General features: G+C 51.4%; 2 protein-coding genes across 2 annotated transcripts; one reads left to right on the forward strand and one right to left on the reverse strand.

Moving 5' to 3' along the window:
* Window positions 1-353: 353 nt before the first annotated feature.
* Window positions 354-11,464, forward strand: LOC107214760 (patatin-like phospholipase domain-containing protein 1). The gene is made up of 8 exons (XM_033519843.1): window positions 354-485; window positions 5,927-6,023; window positions 6,670-6,890; window positions 7,572-7,637; window positions 8,126-8,335; window positions 8,407-8,467; window positions 8,906-9,119; window positions 11,010-11,464. The coding sequence occupies exons 1-8, from the start codon at window positions 354-356 to the stop codon at window positions 11,038-11,040; spliced, it is 1,032 nt and encodes a 343-aa protein (XP_033375734.1). The 3' UTR covers window positions 11,041-11,464.
* On the reverse strand, window positions 11,165-22,084 carry PNPLA1 (patatin like phospholipase domain containing 1). The gene is made up of 9 exons (XM_015650934.3): window positions 21,281-22,084; window positions 18,257-18,489; window positions 17,139-17,204; window positions 15,600-15,812; window positions 15,128-15,188; window positions 14,908-15,048; window positions 14,578-14,671; window positions 14,196-14,309; window positions 11,165-13,674 (listed from the first exon to the last, which is right to left on the reverse strand). Exons 1-9 carry the CDS (start codon window positions 21,480-21,482, stop codon window positions 13,671-13,673), a joined length of 1,128 nt encoding a protein of 375 aa, XP_015506420.1. The 5' UTR covers window positions 21,483-22,084; the 3' UTR covers window positions 11,165-13,670.
* Window positions 22,085-24,015: the final 1,931 nt, after the last annotated feature.

The following is a 24,015-nucleotide window of genomic DNA, read 5'->3' on the forward strand; positions in this document are numbered from 1 at the left end:
GATTTAGGAGCATCAGCACCATCTGCGCTAGTCACGGTCTGATCTGTCCAGAGAGACCCTAACAGCATGAAAATAAAAAAATAAAAAACTTAGAAATTATAAACATCAACCGCCACAAATTATCGAGCCTTCCCGCGTCCAAAGGCTTCCATGGCGCATGCGCAGGACTGCCACTTGCTGCCGCCGCCATGTTGGCAAAGGGCAGGAGTGAGGACAGGAGGCCCCGCCCCTCGTGCGGGGCTGGAGGCGGGAACGGCCGAGCCCTCAGAGCCCCGGGAGCGGGAAAGGCTATGGCCGAGCCCTCAGAGCGATGGGAACGGGAACGGCCGAGCCCTCAGAGCCCCGGGAGCGGNATGGCCGAGCCCTCAGAGCGATGGGAACGGGAACGGCCGAGCCCTCAGAGCCCCGGGAGCGGGAAAGGCTATGGCCGAGCTCTCAGAGCGATGGGAACGGGAACAGCCGGGCCCTCAGAGCCCCGGGAGCGGGTACGGCCGAGCTCTCGGAGCCCCGGGAGCGGAGAACGGCCGAGCTCTCGGAGCCCCGGGAGCGGAGAACGGCCGGGCTCTCAGAGCCCCGGGAACGGGAACGGCGGAGCCCTCAGAGCCCCGGGAGCGGGAACGGTCGAGTCCCGGGAACGGTCGAACCCTCAGAGCCCCGGGAGCGGGTACGGCTATGGCCGTGCCCTCAGAGCAATGGGAACGGGAACGGCCGAGCCCTCAGAGCCCCGGGAGCGGGAACGGCCGAACCCTGACCAGGGCTCCTGAACCCAAAGAGTAGCGGTTAATCCAGGGAGCAGAGATTCACCAGGGGGCACCTGGAGCGCGGCCAGGCTGGATGGGGCTTGGAGCAATCTGGTCTAGTGAAAGGTGCCCATGGCAGGGGGTGGAATGAGATGAGCTTTAACGTCTGTCCCAGCCCAAACCATTCCATGGTTCTGTGGTTTCAGGATTCTGGAAGTGCATCATCCTCCTGCTGCCATACAGCAGCCCCTGCACTGCAGACTCCCAGGCTGTCACTTAGGTATAAATCAACAAGGGTGAGCTTTTTCCCGAGTAACCCGGACATCCCAGCTGTGCCTGTATTGCACAGGGCTCACACTTGGCTCTGGTGTGTAATTATTTCAAGGCCAGGTTGGACGGGGCTTGGAGCAATCTGGGATAGTGAAGGTGTCCCTGCCATGGCAGAGGTGGAACTTGATAAAGTTTAGTTTCTTCCAGGCCAAACCATTCCAGGATTCTGTTCTCAACTACCAACATCTCTTAGTAGTATAACAGATCCTAAGGGTCTGGCAAGGCTAAGGAATCTCTTCTGGCCTGAAATGAAGCCGTGCCTGCCAGAAGACCTTCCAGCTGGAGGTGATCTGGAAACCACCATTTCCTGGTGCTCTCTGCCCGGGGCTGAGCAGGGCTGTCGTGCAGAGCCCTTGGCTGGGAGCACAGGGCACAGCTCCAGAGCCGGGTGAAGTCACCGTGCTGAAGTCACTGTTTCATCACCATCAGGGCAGCTCACGAGGCTGCCCTGGGCAGTGACATCATCACCTCGTGTTCCCAGATGAGGTGTTTGTCACAGGAACAGGGAAAAGGTTTCTCTCCTTAATGCTGGACGTAGGATAGACTGGAGGTTCATGTGCCACAATTCTGCTAGAAGGGTAGATAAATGTGTTGGGGCATGTTCTGGAAGCTGCCAAAGTCACAGAAATACCAATTAGTGAGGCAAGGTCCAGGGTGGATCATTTCCACTCTTTCCTACTTAGAATAAAGGTTGTCTGTGACATCAGCAGCAAAAACATCACTCATGTGGTCAGCTCTTCTAAAATCTGTGTCCTGGTAGGAGGGCAGGGATGGGAACATGGTCCCTGGGCCAGTGTCAGCGCTTCCTGCTGAGGAGGCAGCAACTGGGATGTGCTGAAACATCGAGCAGCCAAGAGGCAGCTGAGGGGCCCAGGTGAGCACACACAGGTGAGCAAGGCCCCAGTGTGGGCAAGTTCAGACCCCTGTCCAGGCCACTCCTTTATTCTGCTCCTGTTCCAGTGCGCTAAACTGGGGAGGTGCCATGGAAACTCCTTGATTAATCACGGACTGTTTAGACACAAAAAATAAAACTCATCTTCCATGAAGGCGAGAGAGGAACACCAACTGGTTTTTGCTAAGATTAGGCTCTTACAGGAGAAGATTTCAACCCAGAATAGAACTGCTCTTTTGGCTTTCTGCATTGGTGTCTTTCTTCCCCTCAGTCCTCTTTTCTCCCCCTGCTGTAGCTGTATGGTCAGATTGCCTGGTTTGGACCCTGCAGCATCACAGGGTGTTTCCAATTATCGACGGGAGCAGGAGGCACTGAGGGTGGGCTGGTGTGTGGGAAGCAGGACTGGTGAATCCTTTGGTGTTGGCACAGTCCTGCTGATGGAAATGTGAAGCCCAAAGCACCTTTTTGTTCCAGGAACTGGCAGAGGATACAGCTTAAGGCAGTCCCTGCTGACTTGCACAGGGATACTCTGCCCCTGTGCTGGAAATCTCCCAGGAGCTTTGCTTTCCTGGCCTCCACAAGCCCTCCCCACTTCACCTCCTTGCAGCCAGCAGCTTTTTTTCCGAGTGCCTTTTGCATCAGCAGTGTCAGGGTTCCAAATTCTTCCTGGTCTGTAGCACTCTTTTCAATTGTGCTGGGGCTTTTACATCGCTGTTGGGCACTGCTACAAGTATGGCTGGAGCAGGGAATTCTGGACAGGGCTCTGTGTGAATGAATGAGCTCTGTGGGAGCTTGAATGAGCTCAGCCCCTCCTGCCTGCTGCCTTGTGCCCCAAACGCTGGCCAGCTAAAGCTCCTTCAGCCAGGGGGGTGCATTTTGAGCAGCCAGCCACTGTCTGTGGGGAGCAAAGCTGTGGCTGTGTGTAAAAACATCTGGGACATGGCATTTCCTGTATTTCTCAGGTGCAGGAGATGATATTTCTGGTCGTGCAGGGGATCTGTGAGGGCAGCAGTGCATCCACAGCTCCCAGCCGTGATCCTGCCCGCACACCACCAGCTCCTCACTGTCCGTGGAACTGCTGGTCGAGGTCTGTGCCAGTGCTTGAAGTCTGACAGCTGCACGTTGGATTCTGGGGTGATTCATTGTCCCACAGAAACAAATTCCTCAAAGGCTTCCTCCTGAAAGGACTTATACATCAGAAATGAAAGTGGGTTAGCAACACACTGCATTCCCAGAACGGGGCAGCCCTGAGGTCACAGCTTTGTCATTGCGGCAGATCCATGAGGGAAGCGGTTTGGTGTCAGCTGCATGTTAAATATTCCACCTTGGGGAGCTGAGAGAACATCCTGGCAGGTGCCAGCCTGTCCCTGCCGTGTCCTGGCTGAGCAGCTGAGGTGGCTCCTGGTTCATTTGAATCTCACAGGAGGAATATCCTGCTTGGGCTACTGTCCTGTATAGTCAGGCACACAGGTTCCTTGGTTCCCTTTGCCTAATGGAGCTTCCAAGTGGCCCACACTGGATGGTCTCTTTGCCCAAGGCCAAGCTTGGCTCTGTCCCCAAAGCTGGGATGAAGAAATGAGGGTCAGGGGAGCAGGGTCCCTGGGCTCGCAGCACTTTCTGACCCAGTGATGGGGAAATGCCAAATGCCACGAGGGTGTTTGGCCTGGTAAAACAACAGACTTGAAACACAGGGTATCACTCAGGGACACACACAGCCTGTGTCCCATCCAGGGCAGGGCAGAGAGAGGCCAACAAACAGCTTCTGCATTTCCACAGCAGCATTGCCCAATCACTGTTTATGCCACCTGGGTCACTCCTACTCAGATCACCTGGATTTCTCCTTTCCAAGCCCCACCTTTTTGGAGCCCTGGGTACCTCACTCTGACACTATCTGCACCCAACTAAATTTTTTCTAACTCCTTGCTCCTTTCAGAAGACACCAGGGACAGTGCAAGGCTTTGAAATCCAGGGAGATGTGGCACTACCTGCTAGGAGGGAATAAGCAGATTCAGTCTTGGATTCCCTCTGCTTTTCAATGCTAAACACTGTTTATTTCTTGGTGCTGCAAGATTGGGTAAGAAGGTAAAACAAAGGCATTTACAAACGATCTCAATATTACAAAGCTGCAATTAAGAATAAACCATGGCCTGTGTGGCGTGATTCATGGGTTTGGTTTGGGATTGGAGTGCCAGCGTTCTCTAGCCGTATTTGGAAAGCAGTGCAATACTGTATTACATTTCCAGTTCCCTCTTGTGCTGCTGTCTGAGGACAGGAGAGCTTGAACCCAAGGCTTGAAGCACTGGGAATGCTGGTGCTTCTCTATGACTGGCTCTAGTTTTTCCCCAAGCCATGGAGTTGTGCATAAAGGTTTTCCTTAAGCTCAAGGGCTTTGTGTGCCTCACCCATGGCTTCCAGATGCCACTTCCCTTCTGCAGCAGAAGCAGCTGCTGAAGTTGACTCTTCTCATTGCAGTTAATTCTTAGGGGATCTTTGCACTAAAGAAGAGATGGAAAGTGATTTCCAGTGCATTTGTCCTCTTGATTAGGCATGGAATATATTTCTTCCTCTTGTCTTGAGTGTTCAGTTTTATTTTGCTGCTCAGCAGCAGGACCAACAAGGTGTGTGCAAGGAGCTCAGTGCCTTGGCTCCTGGCTAGTGGCAGACACTGCTCCTGTCTGCAGTTGGGGCTGGATTAACCCTGGGCTGATGCTGGGAGTGGAGCCCACAGCCCTGTCAGCCCCAGCACATCCAGCACAGCTGCTCTGTCACCCTCAGGGCTGTTTAGCAGCCCCCTCACAGAGATCATGGCTGCATCCAGCTCCATCCAGCACTGCCCCAGCAAGAGGGAGAGAAGCATTTCCTGGTGGCTTTGGGAGAATTTTGTCTGAAGATGTTGGCTAGATTTCCATGTGTATCAGATAAGGCGTGTCCCAGTTGTTATTGTTTGTGCTGGCCACTTGCTCAGCTCTCAGTGCTGCTTTTCCCACTTGCAGCTTCCCAATGTCTCACCCAGCTGCAAAGCTAACAAGGCTTTGCATTTCTAAGGGGATAACCAAAACATCCCTGCATTTGTCAGCCTTTTTGTCCCTTCTTTCCTTCTTTATTGACCTGTTGCCCTACTGAAACCTTGGCCATGTAGGAGGCAGGTGAAACCACAAGTTGTTACCTAGACTCTGTATTTTTTACCGTTTTGCAAGCAAACTGAGGCCCTGAAATTGTGAAACAAGGAAAACAGCTTGTGTTGTGATTTCTTCAGTAACCTGATCACCTTGTCCAAATTCTGTTATGATTTCTCTAGTAATCCAGCCACCTTCCCCACTCCCTGGGATGGAGTTTGGCAACCTGTTGCAAATGGAGCAAGAGAGTTTTGAGCAGCAGCTTGCAAGACTCAAATATTCCTTTTGTACCAAGGAATATTTGCAGATTCCTACTGCCCAAGAGGCAGGAATTTTGTGCTGAAACTCCAGGGTATCACTGAAGCAGTTCACCACTTTGGGAAGCAGCTTTTCCCTCCCAAAGGCTCAGTCCTGAGGCCCACCAAAGCCCTGGGCTGCTCTGCCAACCCATCAGTGTGACATGTGGCTGCCCCCATCGCCTGGGGCTGCCGGTGCTCACCTCAGCCACCCTGCAATGCACTAATCTTATTTTAATGAGCATTAGGACATCACATCATCTACTTCTGCCCACTGCTGCTGTTCCACTGGACCTTTGGCTCACAGATTGATGACAAACAGAGGCATATAAGACACTGAGAGTGTGGTTGGAAAGAGAACCACAGCTGAGGGTTGGCTTGCTGGGGAAAACCCATTGAAGCTGTTGGGCAGCTGTTTTCTTCTTGTTGGGGTCCTTGGAGTTAGCAGAGATGCTGAAAATAAGTGGAAAAGAGGGAAGACCTTACTCTGTACTGTTAAGAGGCTGTGGTTTCATGATTCCATACCAAGCTGGAGTGTTCTCTGCTTTGCAGGATTTGTCTCCTGACATAATGAAATCTGCATACAGGATCTATGGGTCATCTTCAGGATCAGTTATATCTTCACTCGGACTATGTGGATGTGATGTGGGTAAGAGCTACAGATTTCTGTATTTTTTTTGTCTGAAGAGATGGAATATCTGGAAATTTTGCAGTTGAGATTTTTTTTTTCATTATCAGTCTTTAATTTCTCAGATTTTTTACTTTATTGTCTTCTTGAAGAGTGGAAAACATGAGTAAATTAGGCAGCACAGAGAAAACAGTGTAGATATAGTCACTGCATCTTATTAACTGGAATTAATGGCAAGCATCTCTAATAAAAAAACCCAGAGGTGCTCTCCCTGATAAGGCATTTGGGATTGTTGGTAGATTGCCAAAACAACAAGGGGAAAGAAATCCCATTAGCAGGGAAGAGATGCAGAGCTAACAGGAGGAAATGTTATACAAATGCTTCTTGACAATTTTCTCCCATATGTCAAAAAACTTTTAAGATGCCTTGTGCAGAGAATGGGGAGAAATGGGGAAAGAAAACAAAATGCATCTGCCTCCTGCAATATTGAAAGGGCTTGGAAAAGTTGGGTCCACATATTGGAGCTACAGCCCTAAGGAAAACAATGGTTCTAAATGAACATTTAGCAGATAAGATACCCCTTTCCCTGGTGGAAGTGTAGCTTAGAAAGTACATAAATAACAATGTAAGGGATGTAGAATGATTGCTTTCCTTTGCTTTACTTCAGATGAGGTAAAGGAATATTTCCTCAGTCATCTAAAAACCTCTTTCTGGGGCCTGGTCCCTGGAAGAGGGATACAGAGACTATTAAAGGATGCCTTACAAAAATTCCTGCCTCCAAATGCTCACGAGCTGTTGTCTGGAAAGCTGCACATTGTCCTCACCCGTCTGCACGACTGGAGAAATGTGACAGTATCTGACTTTGCCTCGAAGGAGGAGCTGATTCAGGTGGGAGAAGCCACAGCCACCCCGTGAGGGAGGAGCTGGGTGACATTTGCTGCCCGGCCATGTCCCAGAGCACAAAATCACAGAATGGTTTGGGTTGGATGGGACCTTAAAGCTCCTCCAGTTCCAGCCCTGTCATGGGGGCTGGGACCTTCCACTGTCCCAGGCTGTTCTGAAGTCCCATCCAACCCAGCCTTGGGCAACAACTGGGCAGCCACAGCTTCTCTGGGCAGCCACAGCTTCTCTGGGCAGCCTGCGGAGGGCCTCAACAGCTTCATGATAAAAACCATCTGCCCAATATCTAAATCTGCCCTTGTAGTTAGAAACCATCACCCCTTGTCAAATCCTAAGAGCCCCATATCCATTCTTGTCTATGCCATGATTTCTGTCCTTGCCACCCTCTGAATCCACACAAGCTGAAATAATTTTAAAAAACCAGCTCTTTTGATTGCTGTCTGAGTTATCCTGAACATGCAAGGAGCAAATTGAGGCATTTCACAAGTTCCCTTCCTACTTCTCTGCCCTGGCTGAGGGTATCCCACATGGTCTGGTGCCCATTTGTCAGTGGTGCCCAATAACCCTGCTGAGGGGTCGCTTTTTGCATTCACAGATTAGCCACCACCCCCAAAGGACACAGTTTCTGTGGCTCTTTGCTCACCTCTGTCCTTCCCATCTCACCCACAGGCTGTGATGTGCAGCTGCTATGTCCCGGTGTATTTTGGTTTCTCCCCTCCAACATACCGTGGGGTGGTGAGTAGCTTTGTGGTCCACAGACCCTGTCCCAGCTCAGGCCCAGGGCCCCTCCAGCATCTTTCCTTTCTCCAGTGGTGGCGTTAAGGATGTTTCTACCTGTGTTTGCCACCAACATAACTCAGGATGGGTTCCCCCAGTGTCTGCAGAGGGAAAAACAGGGCCCCAAAATATGACCTCACTGCAGACTGAGCTGCTCACAGAATTGTCCGTCGTCCCCTGTCCCTGGAGTTGCTTCAGCTCCCTTGTGCTGCAGTTTCCTCCCAGTTCCATTGTGGGAGTGTTTTGGGGGGAAGGGAGCAGGGCAGGTGTGGACCTGGAGCAGGGGAGCAGCGGGTGGAGCCGATCCCTGGAAGGGGATCCCTGGAGCCCCAGAACCTCAGTCTGGTGAGGGCCTGGCTGGGGAACAAGGCCCACATTTGCCTGTGTGAGCAGCATTGCTCTCTCTGCCAAGGGCAAGGCTCAGGGCTCCCTGCTCTGTCTCCCAGCGCTACGTGGACGGGGAGCTGGCCATGTGGAGAGCCAACTTCGTGTCCCGCTCCACCATCACCATCTCTGCCTTCGCCGGTGAATATGATATCTGCCCCAGGGATGGCCCAGCTGCCTTCTTGACCTTCCAGCTCGCTGATTGTATCATGCAGATCTCAAAAATGAACATCTGCCGATTAAAGAACATTTTATTGGTTCCTAAACGTCAGGTGAGCTGCTCCTCCAGGTAGGCAGAGCCATGAGCCCCTGCAGCTGCCCTGAGTGCCACTTCTCCCCACAGGTCATGGACCGCTTTCTTATCGAGGGCTACCAGGATACGGTCTCCTTCCTAAAGAGACTGAGTAAGTGACTGGGAGTGAGGACAAGTAGGTTGGTGTTTCCTTTACGTTGTTGATTTTCTGACACAAAGTAAGAGATGCTGCCCCAGAGTGACTGGGGCAGAGAAATGCCTGTATTCCTGACACTGCCAGGATTACCTGAGTCCTGGCCTCTCCTGAAGTTCCCTCTGGAGCCACATTCCCCTTTTCTCTGCCATACTGGGCATGACAGAGCTTTTCCCCAGGGAACACAGGTCCCAGGGCCTCTAGACAGAAGCACAGGCTCAGGTGTCCTGTGTGGTGTTTGAAGCCCCTGGTGCACAGAGCAGCAATGTTTGGTGATCCATGAGCCCTGGGATCATCAGTATCCCAGATTTCCAGTCAGCCCAGGTTGTGTCTCACTCTGCTGCAGACCTGGCAGTTTAGCAACAAGCAGTGAGAGCTGGAATCTCTTCCCACCAGGGGATTTCCAGGTGAATTACTTTGAGGGCTTCACACTTTCCTTGGCCAATGAATCCATTCAGAAAGGTGAGGAGACCCTGCTCCTGAAGCCACAAATGAGGGTTCTTCACTCAAGAGCCACTGATCGTGAGGATGACACCGCAGAGAACTCAGGGATCAGCCAGCAAAAGATGAAGAAGAGGAAGCCCCACACCCCTTCTCCACCCCCAGCAAGGTAAAGTACCAGCTTCCTTTACCCCATCAGTTTTCAAGTGACACTTGCCCAGGGCTGTCAGTGCCCAGAGAGGCTCTGTGGCAGCTGAGAACATCAGGAATGGGAGAAAGTTCCCTCTCAGGTCAGGGGTTACAAGTGGGGCTGCACACTGAACCCTCACCCTCAACATGGGTGAGCACTGGGGACTTCATTTGTGGCTGGGTCAGAGCTCTTTCCATGGAGAAGGCCATGTATTCACTCACCTTATGAGGTAAGAACAGGTTCTGCCCACACATCCCTTCGTTAGGGGTGTCTCAAGGGTTTAAGCTGCCTTTGCTATGCCAGCCAAATCCAAACATCTCCTTAGGAACTCTGGCTGCAGCCACAGAAATAGTTAGTGCAAGGAAAGCATATCACAGCTGTAGGTAAACCTCTTACTTTATCATTTTCAAGCAACACAAGGCAGGTGTAAATCCAAAATTTATTGTTTTCTGCAATCCTATACAAAATAATGCCCACTCCCATTTTAGTTTTGCATGGAAAACTAGTGAATCCTCTGCATTTCACTTTGCAGTTTGTTACTAAAAATTACAAAGAAGCAGCTGATGAAATGCAAAATTTCTTTCCGTTTTACTCTTTATTTTCTTCTTCTTTCTGAGTCTTTCAACATTTCAGAATTTATCAGCTTAAGAAAAATTACACAGCTTTTTCAACATGATGATTATTTAAAATGTAGCCAGATAAATTAAATGTGAAAAATGACACAATCTGCTAAATCACAACAAATGAGCAACATACAGGGGAAAGAATAGGACTGTTACCATTCCAGATCTAAAAAGAAAAGCTTGTAAAACATAAAATAGGAGCAAGAAAGATATTTCCTTTGAAAACAAACCAACTCTAGACCCACTAAGAAATGCAGGACACAGTGTTAGGCTGTAGAAGTTGATTCCCTGGTTGCTTTTCTAAAGGCTCCATCAGTCTGAGCTATGTGGAGCTTTTGGTAGCAACAAGGTGGGAATGAGGTTTCTTCGCATGTTGGGCAGCTCTGGGCTATCAGGGATCTCTGTCTCTGGTTTGCAGCTGGGCTGCAACATTTTTGACTAGCCTCAGGTGAAAAATTCCTCCTGTGGAAGGAATCAAGACTCATCTGTTAGGCCAGAGACCAATCAAGGGATGAGTCCAGGCTCTTGTTCTCCAGAGGAGAAGCACATCAGATTTTCCACTTCTGGCAAGGAAAAGCCCTACTGATGAAGGGCAGGCAAAGGCTCTTTCACTGTTTGTCTGTACAATGCTAGAATGTCATTGATGCCACCAAAGCACCAGGGGGATAAACTCATGAACAATTTGTACCTGATTTCTTGAACAAGTGACATTTCCAGAGGACAAGTGTCTGGAGCTGCAATCCCATGAGGCTCAGGCTGCATTAGCAGGTTATCCACAGGCACTTGCCTCTTATCCATGTGCACAGCAGGACAATTGCACAAGGAATTGCACCCTCCTCAGTACCCAGACTGGAAACTGAGTCTGGCATGAGGGACCTGCAGCCAACAGCCAGGGCCACAGGCAGGACTGGGCACATGCTTGGCTATGTTGGGCTCAGTTTCATGCATCACTCAAGGACTCTTCCCTCTAGACCTGCAGTGGGATCCAGCTCCAGAGGGAGCTCTGCTGTCTTGGGTTGTCTCCAGACTCTCATCCCATCCACCTCAGGCTTCACATTTCTGCTGAGCTCAAAGCAGAATGAAGACAGGGGTATGAGGGTGATATTCTGAGGATACCAAAACCTGCTGCCCTTCAGACAACAGGAGGAAGGGAAGCAGCTCTGAGCAGGCACTTGAATCCAGTTTGTCCTACAGGAACTGCCTGAGGTGTCTGTCAGACTGACAAATGTGGTTTTATTCCCTTTAGGGCCAGCTCGGCCACAGAAGAGCATTTCTGAGCCCGCTGCTGCCTTTGGTCCCAGGTTACGCTTTAAAGAGGCAATGAGCAACTTGGAACCCAGCCTGAAGGCTGAGCCTGACCTGCCCTGAGGAGCACATGGACTGTGCCAGCAATGCCACAGCACAGGCAGGGCCACAGCCCCTGGATGATTCCCATGATCCACCTCTAGAGGAGGCATTCCAGGCTGCTCCTATCCCCACTGGTGCAGCTGGGCTTCCCACTTTGTTTCCTTAGGGTGAAACAAGCTCCTGCACAAGATGATTCCAATCAATGCCTAGCTTTGCCTCTATCTATTGCCTCTGACACAACCTTGGTTGCCATTAGCTCCAAGCTCATGTCTCCAAGAGGAGACAGCATCAGCCATGCTTGCTTGAAAAGATGAGAGATTAATAAAGCAAAACCCAGCTGATTTGAATACTGAATTGTTAAATTGTTAAGTACTCATTTCTTGCTCATTCCTGCAGGTTTGGAGCAGGAGGGTTCTGTGCTGAGACCATTTTAGTTTGGGAGTTCCTTGCAGAATGATTGTTGTTAAAGTTCTCCAAGTTTTACTAATTGTTTTTGATCAAGCTCTGCATGGGGCAGGTGGGATACACTGGGCAGTTCAAACTGTGCTCCTGTTTGTGGCTGAAGTTTGCAGATGCATTTAATGGATTGGGAAGTCCAATTCCTAGATGAGAATTTTCTTGGGGGGATTTTAATGCCCGTTTCAATAGGGTAACTATTGAACTTCAGGCTGACTGAAATGGCAAATTCCTGCCTGGAGGTGGGGATGGTGCTTGCAGCAGCCTGGAGAAGGAGCTGTTGGATAAGTGGGAGGGAGCAGAGGTGCAAAAGCAAATGATGGGCTGATTGTGCCTGCCTGGGGAGGGCTGGCTGTCTCTGAGCCTTCCACTTTGCCCTGTGGCAGGAACAGCTGAGCAGCCTGGCTTTGGCTGCAGGGCTTGAGAGCTGTAAATCCATCCAGGATGGATGGAGCAGACAGGATCCAATGCAAACAGGATCCATCAAAATGGGCCAGGAAGTTCTAAGGGGACTGGAGCACCTTCCCTATGGAGACAGGCTGAGAAAGCTGGGCCTGTTCAGCCAGGAGAGGAGAGGGTTGTGTGGAGGCCTCACAGCCCCACCAAGGATCTGAAGGGGCTACAATAGAAAGCTGGAGAGGGACCCCTCATCAGGAACTGGAGGGACAGGCCAAGGCTCCATGGCTTCCCACTGCCAGAGGGCAGGGATGGATGGAATATTGGGAAAGTATTTTCCCTAGGAGGGTGGGCAGGCCCTGGCACAGGGTGCCCAGAGCTGCTGTGGCTGCCCCTGAATCCCTTGAAGTGTCCAAGGCCAGGTTTCATGGGTCTTAGAGCAACTTGGGAGAGTGGAAAGTGTTCCTGCCATGGCAGGGGTGGAACAGGATGAGCTTTGAGGTCCCTTTTAACCCAAACCATTTAATGATTCTGTGAAATAAGAATCCAGGTTTCTTTTAGCAAACTCATTCCACAGAAAGTATTACCAGATCACTGATTTCAGCCAAAGATGGCAGAATATAGGATATTGTTCTTTCACACAGCACTCCTAGTTAACTTTGAGGCTGGTTACATCAAAGCTGCCTTCAGCTACTCCCTACATTTGTTCGTGCAGTCTCTATGGCCCTTTGGATGAAACTGCCCTCTGTTCCACTTCCCTTTGTGCAACTAAACAGGCTCTTTACTCTAATAAACAGCTGCTGCTATTGGGATCCATTTGTTTCCTGTTGAGAACCAGCACACAGGGGAGACAAAGCTGGGGCCATCCACGGCCTCTGCTATGCAGCACAGATTTGGGCTAATTAAGAGCACTGCCATTAATTCTGTGTGCAGACCAGTGACACAGGGTTTGTTTGCCTGGGCCGTGCTCTGTGTGTGGCCCTGAGTTACAGACAGCTGCAGAACTCATGCATTTATGAAATGTCAGGAGATGCAGCCTGCAGGACTTGGAAATAGGGAGAAGTTAATCTTTAGGTTTCTCCATCCTTCTGCACAGCTGCAAGTTCCAGGGGCATCCAAATGCACTCCCACCTCCACAGGCAGGAGAAGCAGGGCTGTGGGGAGGTGTGAAGCTCAAGAATTGATAATTGGTAAAAAAACTTCCGGGAACTGTAGAAAAATTAGTTCCTGCCCGGTATGATGCTCCCTACAGCTTTTCTCTCTCTTTCTCTCTCCTGAGGAATCTCTCTGGAGGTATTTGAGTGGGAGGAAAACACTTAAAACTGGGCATTTCCTGGCAACTGCCTGCCCTGTAATCTGCATTGAAGCAGGGAAGGGATGCTGCTGGTGGGGAGGAGATGGAGTGGGCAGGGAAAGGGCTGGGCTGTGGGAGCTGCAGGTGAAGCTGCCCCATGGCCCCTGCAGCCTGGGGTGAGTCCCAGGAGTGGCCCCGGAGCTTTGCCTCAGCCATCATGGAAGAGCAGGTGAGGCCTGAGCAGGGGCACTGCAGTGGCAGCACTGCAGGCAGAACCAGACAGGTTCTGAAGAGAAAAAATACTCCCCAAAAATCCCCTTGAGAACCAGCAGCCATGCTGGTGTGTGCTGGTGTTGCCCACCACATTCTGAGACAGTGCTGGAGACCCCCAGGGCTCTGCTGGGACAATCCTTGTTACCTGTGGGAACAAGGTGAGAGTTGAGGCAGGGTCAAGGTACTGACAGGGATGAGCAGCCCCAGGAATGTTTGACTCCAAAGGGCTTTCTCACAGCTGAGGAGCTTGCAGCTGCCTCAGGGCAAAATCATTTCGAGTCTCTTGGGCAGCTGCACAGGAGGGAACTCGCAAGCAGATTTTGGGGGCTATACTTTAAATCCCTGAGAGCTTAGTGCCCGAACATCTCTCAGGATCTTGGTGAATGTGCCTGGTGTCCTGCCAGGACAGAGCCCAGCACATAAATATCTGGGACACAACTGTATTGCCGTAGGGAGGTGGCACTAAGCTGGTTTGTAGCTTTTTTGAGATACCAAAATAATATCACAGGGATAAAAAAATATCTACTTTTAATGTGAGCTACTCCAGGCTTGGAGTTTTTAGCCACACTCAGCATCAGTGACACAGTGGATGAGGTTCCCAAAGATTTCCCTCCTCTGTACCCTGCTCTCTTTATGCTGAGGGTCTGCAGCCCCCCAGTCCCTCACCTCCTCCTGTCCATGGCTGTCTTAGGCAAACCAGGCACCAAGGTTTGGAGGAGCTTGTGGAGTCGTTGTACCAGGAAGCTGACACCTTCCAGCAGCCCCCACACCTTCTTCACCCTGCAAAAGCAAAGCACACAGGCTGAGTTTAATGATGGCTAAAGGCAGCAAAAGGAGAGGGTGTTCATGGTAAATGCACACTGTAATAATCTTGTAATAACCATGAGATCCTGTGGCATTCCCACCAGCTGTACCCTCTCTTCCTTGGGTCTTGCCTTCAGGAAATACCAAATCCCTCCACATGTGCCTTCAGCTGCCCAGCCTCTGCTAAAGGCACAGCCCCTGGTTTGTGTGTCATTCCCTAATGCCTCTGCTGGGATGTTCTTACCCCTTCCTGAATAAGGCTGGGAGCCTGTACGGCTGCAGCAGGACCTTCGCCAGTGGGTCCTGCAGTCCATTCACCTGCTCCTTCTTCCACAAGCCTGCACCCAGGAATGACAGCACACAAGGAAATAAAGACCAGTAATTACAAACAATGAAATAAAGGAAATAACTCCTCTTGTCTAGCTCTGAAGCCCATGCCAGAGTCCAGCTGTTGCCACTCTTACAAAGTCTCTTTGCAATAGAAATGTTTAATAAATAACTCTTAAATATAACACTGCCACTCTTGAAGGTTGCAGCTGCCCTAAACCCAAGCTGAGCACCCCAAATCCTCTACCTGGCAGGAAGTAAGGGGTCAGGCACTGAGGGACCCTTTTGTACAGGCCGGGGTGTGTCCCGTTGGGTTTTCCAGAGTCATTCTTCCCACAGGTGCTGCCAAAGCGGAAATTGCCATCAAAGTAGTTAAAGCCAAAGGCATCTGGGAGACATGGAGAGAAAGGGATGATGTTTGTCTGTGTCACACCCAGGTGCCACTCAGGTCCTGGGGTGCCACTTACTGTTCCTGTACAGGAAAAGGGCAGTGTCCTGGTACCCCTGGGAGAAAATGTCGTTCAAGACCTGCAAGGAGAAACACTTGAGGTCACTAAAGAGCCCTGACCCAAATACTACAGGATCTATCCAAAGCTGTTTGATTGTGGAGAGTTGGGATGGCCCATTTGGGAAGGCAGCAAGCAGTGGTTGGTTTCCAGCCACCACAGCACCGGTCAGAGGAACACAGAATGCTTTGGGTTGGAAGGGATTACCTGGTTTTGTCTGGTCCTTTGCAGATTGTGCACCCCATCCCAAGCTGGCCACCCACCAGCAGTGCCCCCCCCAAAACGTGCTGCAGAAACAGTGGGTGCTGCCCCCTCCCTTTGAAATCCCATTAATTAACAGTGGAGATTGAGCTGACCCTTAAATCTTGACAAGGCAGGAGCAGCATTAATCTTGTCACCAAAACTGAGCTGGGAGAAGTGCTGGTGGGCTCACCATGGTGCTGGGTGGAAAGAGAGCGTAGCTGATCCTGCACAGGTTCTCTATGGAGATCTGGATGCTGCCATTGAAGATCTGGAAGCAGAAGAAGATGGCGGGGCAGTCGCGGGGGCAGATGTCCAGCTCTCCGGTGAACGGGGACACGGTGATCACGGGCTCCTCCAGGCTGGACACGGGCTGCAGGCCTGTGAAGCCTCCATCCACGTAGCGCTGGGGGAGGAGCAGAGGGAGGGTTTGCTTTGGGCACCTTTGCAGTGTCTGCACTGGTGACACTCCTGGTGTGGGCCTGTCACAGCTCGTCCTCCCTTCCCACTTCCAACAGCTTCTTGTCCCACCTGTGCTCTTTATCTCTTTGCCAGCTCCTTCCCCTGCCCTGCCTGTGGCACCCAGCCAGCTCCTCGACCAGGTGCTGTAATCCACAGCTGTTATTAAAATGGAAATATAATTATTTTCATTCACAAAGCTTTATACAACAATTTTTGGCAGTCAGGAGCCAAATCAGACATCACCGGATGCACAGTGTTGTGTAACTTCCAAGTCCTTAGCTCGAGCAGTAGGGCCCTCACATTTAATAGTTGCCTGCAGATTCATGGGGGATTACTCACTGGGCAAGGAAAATGTCAATTGGTCTATTCCAAAAGGAATCTGTATTTACCACCCACCTCAGTGGGACTGGAAGTTGCAGGTGATGGAATTAAATGTTGATGAAATAACAGTGCAGAGGGGCCTCACAGAGCAATCTCAGCCCTGGGGATGGGTTGGGTGGGAAGGGACCTTAAAGCTCATCCAATGCCACCCCCTGCCATGGGCAGGGACAACTTCCACTATCCTAGGTTACTCCAAATCATGTCCAACCTGGCCTTGAACATTTCCAGGGACCTTAGAGACCCTTCCAGTGCCTGAAGGGGCTCCAAGAGAGGCTTTGGACAAGGGATGGAGTGACGGGACAAGGGGGAATGGCTTCCCACTCCCAGTAGGGTCAGATGGGATTTGGGAGGAACTCCTTCCCTGTGAGAGCGGTGAGGCCTTGCACAGGTTGCCCAGAAGAGCTGTGGCTGCCCCAGCCCTGGAAGTGGACGCACTGGAAAACACTGCTGAGATCCTTCTTCCCTTCCCTCAGACATGCAAAACATGGAACTGCTCAGGGCTGGGGGAGGATCCTCCCAGAAATCTCGATGTCTCAGCTGTGCAAGTCAGCACCTGAGCCAAGGGGTGAACCTGCTGCAGCCAGGCCCTGCCTGGGATAACTGGATTGTGTCTCAATGTCCCCACTGTGGGCGTCCTCTTAAGTCACTCAGAGATCTCCAAGGTCATCCACACTGTCCGTGGGCAGAGCAGGAGAGGGTTCTCCAGATGGCAATTCTACCCAGCTGTCATCTTAGGATGTGGTGAAGAATAAGCTGAAGGGCTTTATCATCCTCCATCAACTAAAGGAAAAGCCTGGACACACCTATCCCTCCCTGGTCAGAGGAATGTCAAGGTCTAACCTGAGAACACCCTGCTGGGAGCGTGTGTTTTAGTGGAAATATCACTCACCACTCCTCGGTAGGATGGAGGGATGAATCCACAGTAAATTGGAAGAAAGCAGCTGCAGAGGAGAGCCTGGTGAGGAGAGGGATTGCAGAAGTCAATGTCCCTGTCAAAGGTCTTCTGGACAAAAGCTGTCGACTTGGTGCCTGAAAATTCAGCCTTGACAAAATCTGGAACCAGGCTGTTGGTGCCACCTGGACTTTGCTGGGGACTGTGACAAGAAAGGCTTCAGAAAGGGAAAATATCTGATTTCATTGAAGGGGAAACACTTCTATGGAGCAGGGCACAACACTGCATTTTTTAAAGTTTATAGCTGCCGGAATTAATCGTCGTAAATCTACATGTCCATGTCCAGTACTGCCCTGTGATGGTGGCAAGCTGAAGCTTTGGGGCCAGTTTCCATCTTTGCAGGTTTTTGGACAAAACCAAGACACCCTCATGAGGCATCCTCACTCTGCTGGGATCTGTCAGTGGTAAAGCCACTGCTGGGGTGTTTGCAACCATTTCCCACCAATCTCATCAGCTGGGAGTGAGCACCCCGGGCTCCTGGACTGCCTAGAGGAGGCACCATGGCATGGACTCCAACATCTCTGTGGAGTTGTCATCTTCTGCTGTCTCCCTGGGACAAGCTCATGGTCAGCTCTGTTAGGACTTTACCCTGGAATTCTCCCCACAGCAGATAATTTACTGTTTATGAGCTGCTTGTTGTTCAGCAGCAGCTTTGTCCAGCTCTTTCCTCCCAGGAAAGTGCTGAGGCAACAAGGAAAACCATTGCCAGAGGACTGAAGAGAGACCTATGGGGAGAGCTGTGGGGTCACATCAGCACTGACAGGGCTCTTTGCAAAGTCATTATTAGAGCCCCAACATCGTCTGTATGAGGGTGGAAATGAACATGCTGCTTTTTTAGCATGTTTTATTCCATCTGATCCTGGAACTCAAGCCTTCCTCCCTGCCCCCAAGCTCATGGAGCCCATTGTTGTGGGACCACAGCTCTGGCAGGACCTCCTGACCCTCTCCCCATCTCAGGTAGAAAACAGTGCAGTTTAAGCCACCAGCACCTGGGGTATGTCCATCCCAGGCAGTCACTGGAGACCTTCCTAGACCCCAGAGGAAGGGCTCTGTACCTGAATGAGCTCCTCCTTGGAGCTGAACTCCGAGGCCATGACGTTCTGGCCATCCACCACCCTCGTCAGTGAGATGTGCAGCCGCCCCGAGGCCAGCAGGTAGGAATCCTCCGGCAGCATCCGCTGCAGGACAGCCTTGAGATTGGCCAGCAAGCTGCACTTGGGAGAGAGGGGGCCCAGGATGGTTTTCCTGACTTCCGTTGCCAGTGCAAAGAAAAACTCCTTTAGGTCATCTGAAACAGAAGCGAGGGAAAGATGGAAAGTCAATATCCCTCCTGCACTAATAGTTGTCTTTTAAATCCTGTTTTTAACACTCCTCACAAATAAAGCTTCTCTCAGCCCCTCTGTGCTACCCCAGGATGATACTGCTGCTACAGTGGGGGATGCTGTGGCGGGGCAGGAAGGGAGCCATGACCCCCACAATGTCCTCAGAGGACATCACATCTTTGTGTCACCCCACTGGTGAAATCCTCATCTGCACCAGAGATGGGACCTCAAGATGTTCCTGGTCAGGGTTAGAGAAAGGCTCCAGATAGCTCCAGGAAGGGGGAAACTGAGTTATCCATGACAATGTGACTTGCACAGGTGTTCCTGCCTTTCACCTCTGGTTTTCCATGTGAGCAGTCCCAGGCTCTACAGGGAGCTGGGCTGGCTCCCAGCCAAGGATGAGGGGCACCTCTTCTGCTCAGGGCTGTCCTGCAAGCCAGGTGTCCTGGCTGCACATTGCTGGGATGCCCAGCTCACCTGAGCTAACCTCAGGAGGTGTTAATAGCCATGACATGTGTCTGCACATCCCACGAGCTGGGTTAAAGGAGCAGAGCCCTGGAGCTCTGGCCAAGGAGTCAGGAGACTCCAGGTTTTTAAGGTTTCACAGTGATGGGGAGGAAGAGGAGTGCAGCAAACTGCAGGCAGCCTGATGCCACAGAGGGAATTCGGTGCCTTTGCTGGCATGGGGAGCTCACCTGGGGGAATGTCCCACCTGTGGGGTTAAATTCTTGCAGTGAGAGCTCATCCAGCACCGAAGCTGCAAGGCGCTGTCCTTGCACCCACGTGAGCTCCCTGGGACCCTGCACGGGCTTGGCTCAGCACCAAGGCTTTGTAGGGGCAGAGGTTTCCGTGCAGTCTCATGGGATTGTGTGGACAGACAGACGGATTAGGTGGAGTGTCCTGAAGGCAACTGGAGCAACACAGGCATTAAGAGGGGTTATGTGTGTTTGAGTGGATGCTGAGGCCACGTGGGGCAACGATTAACCCTGGGCAGGTTTGCACAGAGGGCCAGACCTCCAGGGAGGTGGGGCATGCCCAGGTCACTGTCTGGCTGCTCTGTGTCCTGGAAATGGGGGAAAACATGGAAAAACTGCCCACAAACTGCTGAGTAAGAGGTGAGAGCTGAGCCCAGCTTTGTGGGCTTTGGTTCTGTATGGGGCTGAGCGAGTGAAGGATGAGCCTGGCAGCAATGTGACCATCCCTGCCTGCACCAGCTTGGTGCCAAGCCTGTCCCCACGAGGTGACCGGTGGGGTCACAGAGGACAGCCTGGCTCTGAGAGCTCAGAGCTCCTTACCCAGCCTGGGGCAGGGGACAGGCTCCTGAGTGCAGCCACCCCATGGAACACCAAACACACCTTTCACCTTCTTTTTGCCCCTGTCACCCCCAGGACGAATATGACAGAGCTTGTGCCACATTCATTTTCCTTGTTAGAAAACTGACCAGAATCATCACTATCCAAAGTGTCTTTTTTCCTCTGGGGAAGATATTTTGGGCACAAGATCATCTCATCTCCTCTAAGTGGATGGTGCCTTCCACCTCCAGGCAAGCAGATGTCCAGTTCAGGACTGGCACCCCAGCAAGAGCAGTTGCCAAATGTATTTTTACTGCTGGACAGCCCCAGCTCCACCCATTACAGCAGCAGGAGGAATCAGAAATGTTGGGGCCCTTGCTTATTTGTGGAGGAGTTTGTCCCCATGTGGGCAGAAATGTTCCTTTCTGCCTTGTCTAAACATATCTGCCAATGTTTTGAATTATTTTTAGCTGCAGAAGAACCGTTTCAGCACCCACCAGAGGTTTCAGGAACCATATGTGCCCTCCCAGCTTCCTCCATCATTATTTGGTCCCCAAAACCATCTGCTCTTCCTAAATGTCCCCATTGCTTGAAGCAGAACTTGGATCAGGCTTTAGAGCCTTAAGCCTTGTGTACACTTGTTTACACATGGGCACTAATTGGAAATATGGGAGGATGTGATTATTAGAAGTGGATTAACTACTCTGAATTAATTCTTCACATGGAGGATCCTGTTGCTAGAGGGGCCTGTTTCCACACTGTTGAAAGAGGGTCAGAGGAAAACCCCTTTAGCAGCAATAAGAGAAATCTCAGCCCTGGGCTAGAGCAGACTGCTGTTCCTCCAGGAATTTCCTGCTGACAAGCCCTTGAGCTTTAGCCACAGGAAAAGGTGCACCTGGAATCACACGACATGTCCCTTTGTTCTGGGAGGTTCAGTGGGATAAGCCAAAGTGACACGTAAACAAGGCTGTCAGCTCTGTAGATACCTGTGTGACAGCCACTCCTGTCCCTTCATAGCTACACATCCCAAGAACTGATCCATATGGAGATCCATAGGGAAAAAGGGCTTGGCATGGGCAAATCCAGCCCCTGCAGCTGCACAGACTTGGCTTTGGCACATCTCAGCACCCCTCAGGCCTCAGAGCAGAAGGGCAGGAGATCTGCTCCTCCAGCAGGAGCAGGAAAAGGAGCCAGTGGAATACAGGTACATCCAGACTTCCCCATCATTTCTGCCCACCAGCTGAGCCAGGAACACTCAGGCTGTAAGAACCAGCTTTTTCAGCTGACACCTCCCAAAACTGCACCGTGCTGGCTGCCAAGAGTGGCAACACCTTGGGTTCCTGTACTGCCTCAGGAGCCAGGAGAGTTCCAGCAGCCCCACCGCCCCGGCAGCCCCCCGAGGCATCGCCCCCAGCTTCACGGAGCAAAAGATCTCCCAAAGGACTCGAGGCCGTGCTTTTCTTACCGAGGCCGACGCCGCACACGACGGCAGCAGCGATGAGCGACCCGGCCGAGGAGCCGTAGACCTTGCAGGCAGACTTGAGGAGCTCGGGAGCCAACTCCAGCAGGGACTGCACCACCCCAACCTGGTACAGGGCCAGGAAGCCACTGCCCGAAAAGGAGAGCGAGAAAGGGGTGCTGGAAGCCTGGAGATCCTCCACAGCCATCTCGGGATCAAAGCAGCGGATCTGACTCGAGGTCTCGGGTTGTTCTTTTTCACCAGGTGAACCTCAAGCTCTCTTCTCCTCTGCTGCCTCCAGGCTCATCTCTGGCTGCAGAGGAGTCCAGAAGACGGATTTTCTGCCTCCTTTTATGACAGCTCCCCGAGGCGTTGAGATTCGCGAGCTATTTTAATTGCTGCCTGTGCTAAAAACAGAAATTTTCCCCTGATCAAAACAGCTCTTATAATCCTCAACCACAGCCAGCTTGGATGCTCAGGGCTGAATCAGGTCTCCCCTCTCATGCCAACAGGTCTGCAGTGCCCCGGGAGCCCTCCCAGAGACAGTCCTGCTGTTACTGCTCTCGTCACACAGAAACGTCCGTGCAAAAATTCCTCTTTGCTTCATGCTTTCTTCATCAAGGAGTGTTTTCCTAAATTGGATTCTCCATCAATCCCAGCTTAGGCACAGCTCAGTACTGAGTGAGTAAAGGCTTGTATAAGACACTTAAAGCCAGAGGGTGTTACACAAGGGGTGGATGCAGGGCGTTACGATGGGTTAGGTTTGGAAATATTCCTTGTATTTGCTCCCTGTTGGAAGGGTTTTGCCCTTGCCTGACCCTTGGGTATTGTTTGCATGGGGCAAAAACCAAAGACATAGATTTGTTCTTCTCTCCCCTCTCAATAAAGCCCTACAGCAGCACCACATTACCCAAACTTGTGGTTATTGAACCAGAATCAAATCAATCCACTGCCTTTGGACTGTCTGCATTGCCTGGAGGATAGTTACAAAACCATGGAGAAATGCAGATTTCTTCTCTTTTCTTAATGATTTCTTAGTGACCCAATGCTGCTGCCAACATACAGAACAAAAATTGCCATTTTAACAGATGTATTTATTAAGTACTGGTAAATATTATGTCGTTTCTGTTGTCCAAATCCATAGAGCTGCACACTGAGAGGAAACATTCCATGGGCTAGAATTAGGGCTGTGTGTACAACACGTGGGCATGTGGGTAAGGAACAAGGCTCTCCTTCCCTGGCCAGGACAGTACAGGGAACCACAGCATGGTCCCAGTGTCCTGATACCACCTTTGCAGTTTTGTTTCACCCCAGATTTTCACACATTTTTCCCTGCCTTCCCCAGCCATGACCGTGTCCCCAAGACAGGAACTGGAGCAGACACACTGACATGCAAAATGTCCCTGGGTTGAGTTGTCACCAGGAGCTGCTGTCAGCAGGTGGACATTGCCTGGAACCCCCAAGGAAATGTCACAGCATGGCCAGGGCTGGTCTCTGGTGCTCCCTGGATGTCAGGACACACAGGAGGAGTTTACCAGCTCCAAAGATATATCTAATAATGAATGGGATTATCCTGGAGGTGAACAACTGCCTGAATTAGGGCTTTTAGATGCACAGCCTTACTGGAGCCCCTAATTTCTTGTCTTTCTGGTGTCTGATGTTTTTCATGATCCCCTTGCTGGGTGAGTCTCCCACACACCCCAGCCTCTCCACCACCCTGGGAGTTATCAAAGCTCTCATCTGTGTGATTCATGCCACTGGCTCCTCCAGCCTTTGGGAAAGCAAATCCCTTCATTTAAAGGATTTTCTTCCAGTTCATGAAGGACAAAACTATCACCTGTTGCTGTGACTGGTCCAGACATGCCAGGGCTCTGGAAGTGCAGAGGGTTTATGTGTTGGAATGAGCTGTTCCCATGTTCCCTGTGTGTTGTTCCTATTGTTTGCCTCAGGCCCCCAGGGGCTCCAGCAGGCTCTGTATAAAGAGGTGTAGGATGCTCCTGCTTCACTCAGCCCTTGTACCTCCTCAGCCCAGCCCTGACTGCCAGCATGTGGGAAAGATATAAATGATCCCATGGCAGCTGTGGGAACACACGGCTCTGTCCTGCACTCAGTTACGGGGGCTCTCCAGGGGGGAGATTGGCCAAGGTGCCGAATCTCCCCTGCACCTTCCCCAGCTGCCAACACCACAGCCCGGGACAGCATCCAGGAGGCATCATCCTGCCTGGCTCGGTTCCATGCTCCTGTGAGATGAAACCTTGTCATCATCCTCTTAGTGACAGCAAATTTTGCATTAATTGGCTCATCAAGTGCCGGGCTGATTTTCTAAGCTGCCCTCCCCCGGGCACTGCAAAGCAGGATTAGTGGGGACTGACGACTTTGGAGAAGCAGGATTCCCTCAGCAGCCTGGCACGGTTTGGGGAGAAAGCCCCCAGCTCCCATGAGCACTGGGTGGGCTGGGGGCTGTGCAGGGCTGAGTTTTACCCGGGCAGGATCACAGCCCAGATGGCCGGTGTCCGTGATCCAGGGATTTTCGTGCGAGGCGATTGTCTTCGCTGTGTGAAGCCACAACAGGGTGTTTAGGGAAGGATGAAGGTAATGCCGAGAGCTGGAAACGGCTCAAACCCCCAGGACTAAGAACTTGCCCTTCTTTAAGACCTTCTCAATATCTTCAGTGGCCACAGGCGATCAAGTCCCAATTTTATAACCAGGAGATTGATCCAAGGTGTTGGAATTTCTCACGG

This window comes from Parus major, chromosome 26 (genome assembly GCF_001522545.3).
Source record: "Parus major isolate Abel chromosome 26, Parus_major1.1, whole genome shotgun sequence".
Taxonomy (NCBI): Eukaryota; Metazoa; Chordata; class Aves; order Passeriformes; family Paridae; genus Parus; species Parus major.

Excerpts from the sequence above, each read along its gene's own strand:
- LOC107214760 (XM_033519843.1), top strand. The coding sequence starts at position 354 with ATGGCCGAGCCCTCAGAGCGATGGGAACGGGAACGGCCGAGCCCTCAG. Across the intron at positions 6,024-6,669 it reads ACTATGTGGATGTGATGTGG|ATGAGGTAAAGGAATATTTC; the intron begins GTAAGAGCTACA and ends GCTTTACTTCAG. Across the intron at positions 8,336-8,406 it reads TATTGGTTCCTAAACGTCAG|GTCATGGACCGCTTTCTTAT; the intron begins GTGAGCTGCTCC and ends TTCTCCCCACAG.
- PNPLA1 (XM_015650934.3), bottom strand. The coding sequence starts at position 21,482 with ATGGCTGTGGAGGATCTCCAGGCTTCCAGCACCCCTTTCTCGCTCTCC. Across the intron at positions 15,189-15,599 it reads TCTTTCCACCCAGCACCATG|GTCTTGAACGACATTTTCTC; the intron begins GTGAGCCCACCA and ends TTCTCCTTGCAG. Across the intron at positions 15,049-15,127 it reads CCTTTTCCTGTACAGGAACA|ATGCCTTTGGCTTTAACTAC; the intron begins GTAAGTGGCACC and ends CATGTCTCCCAG.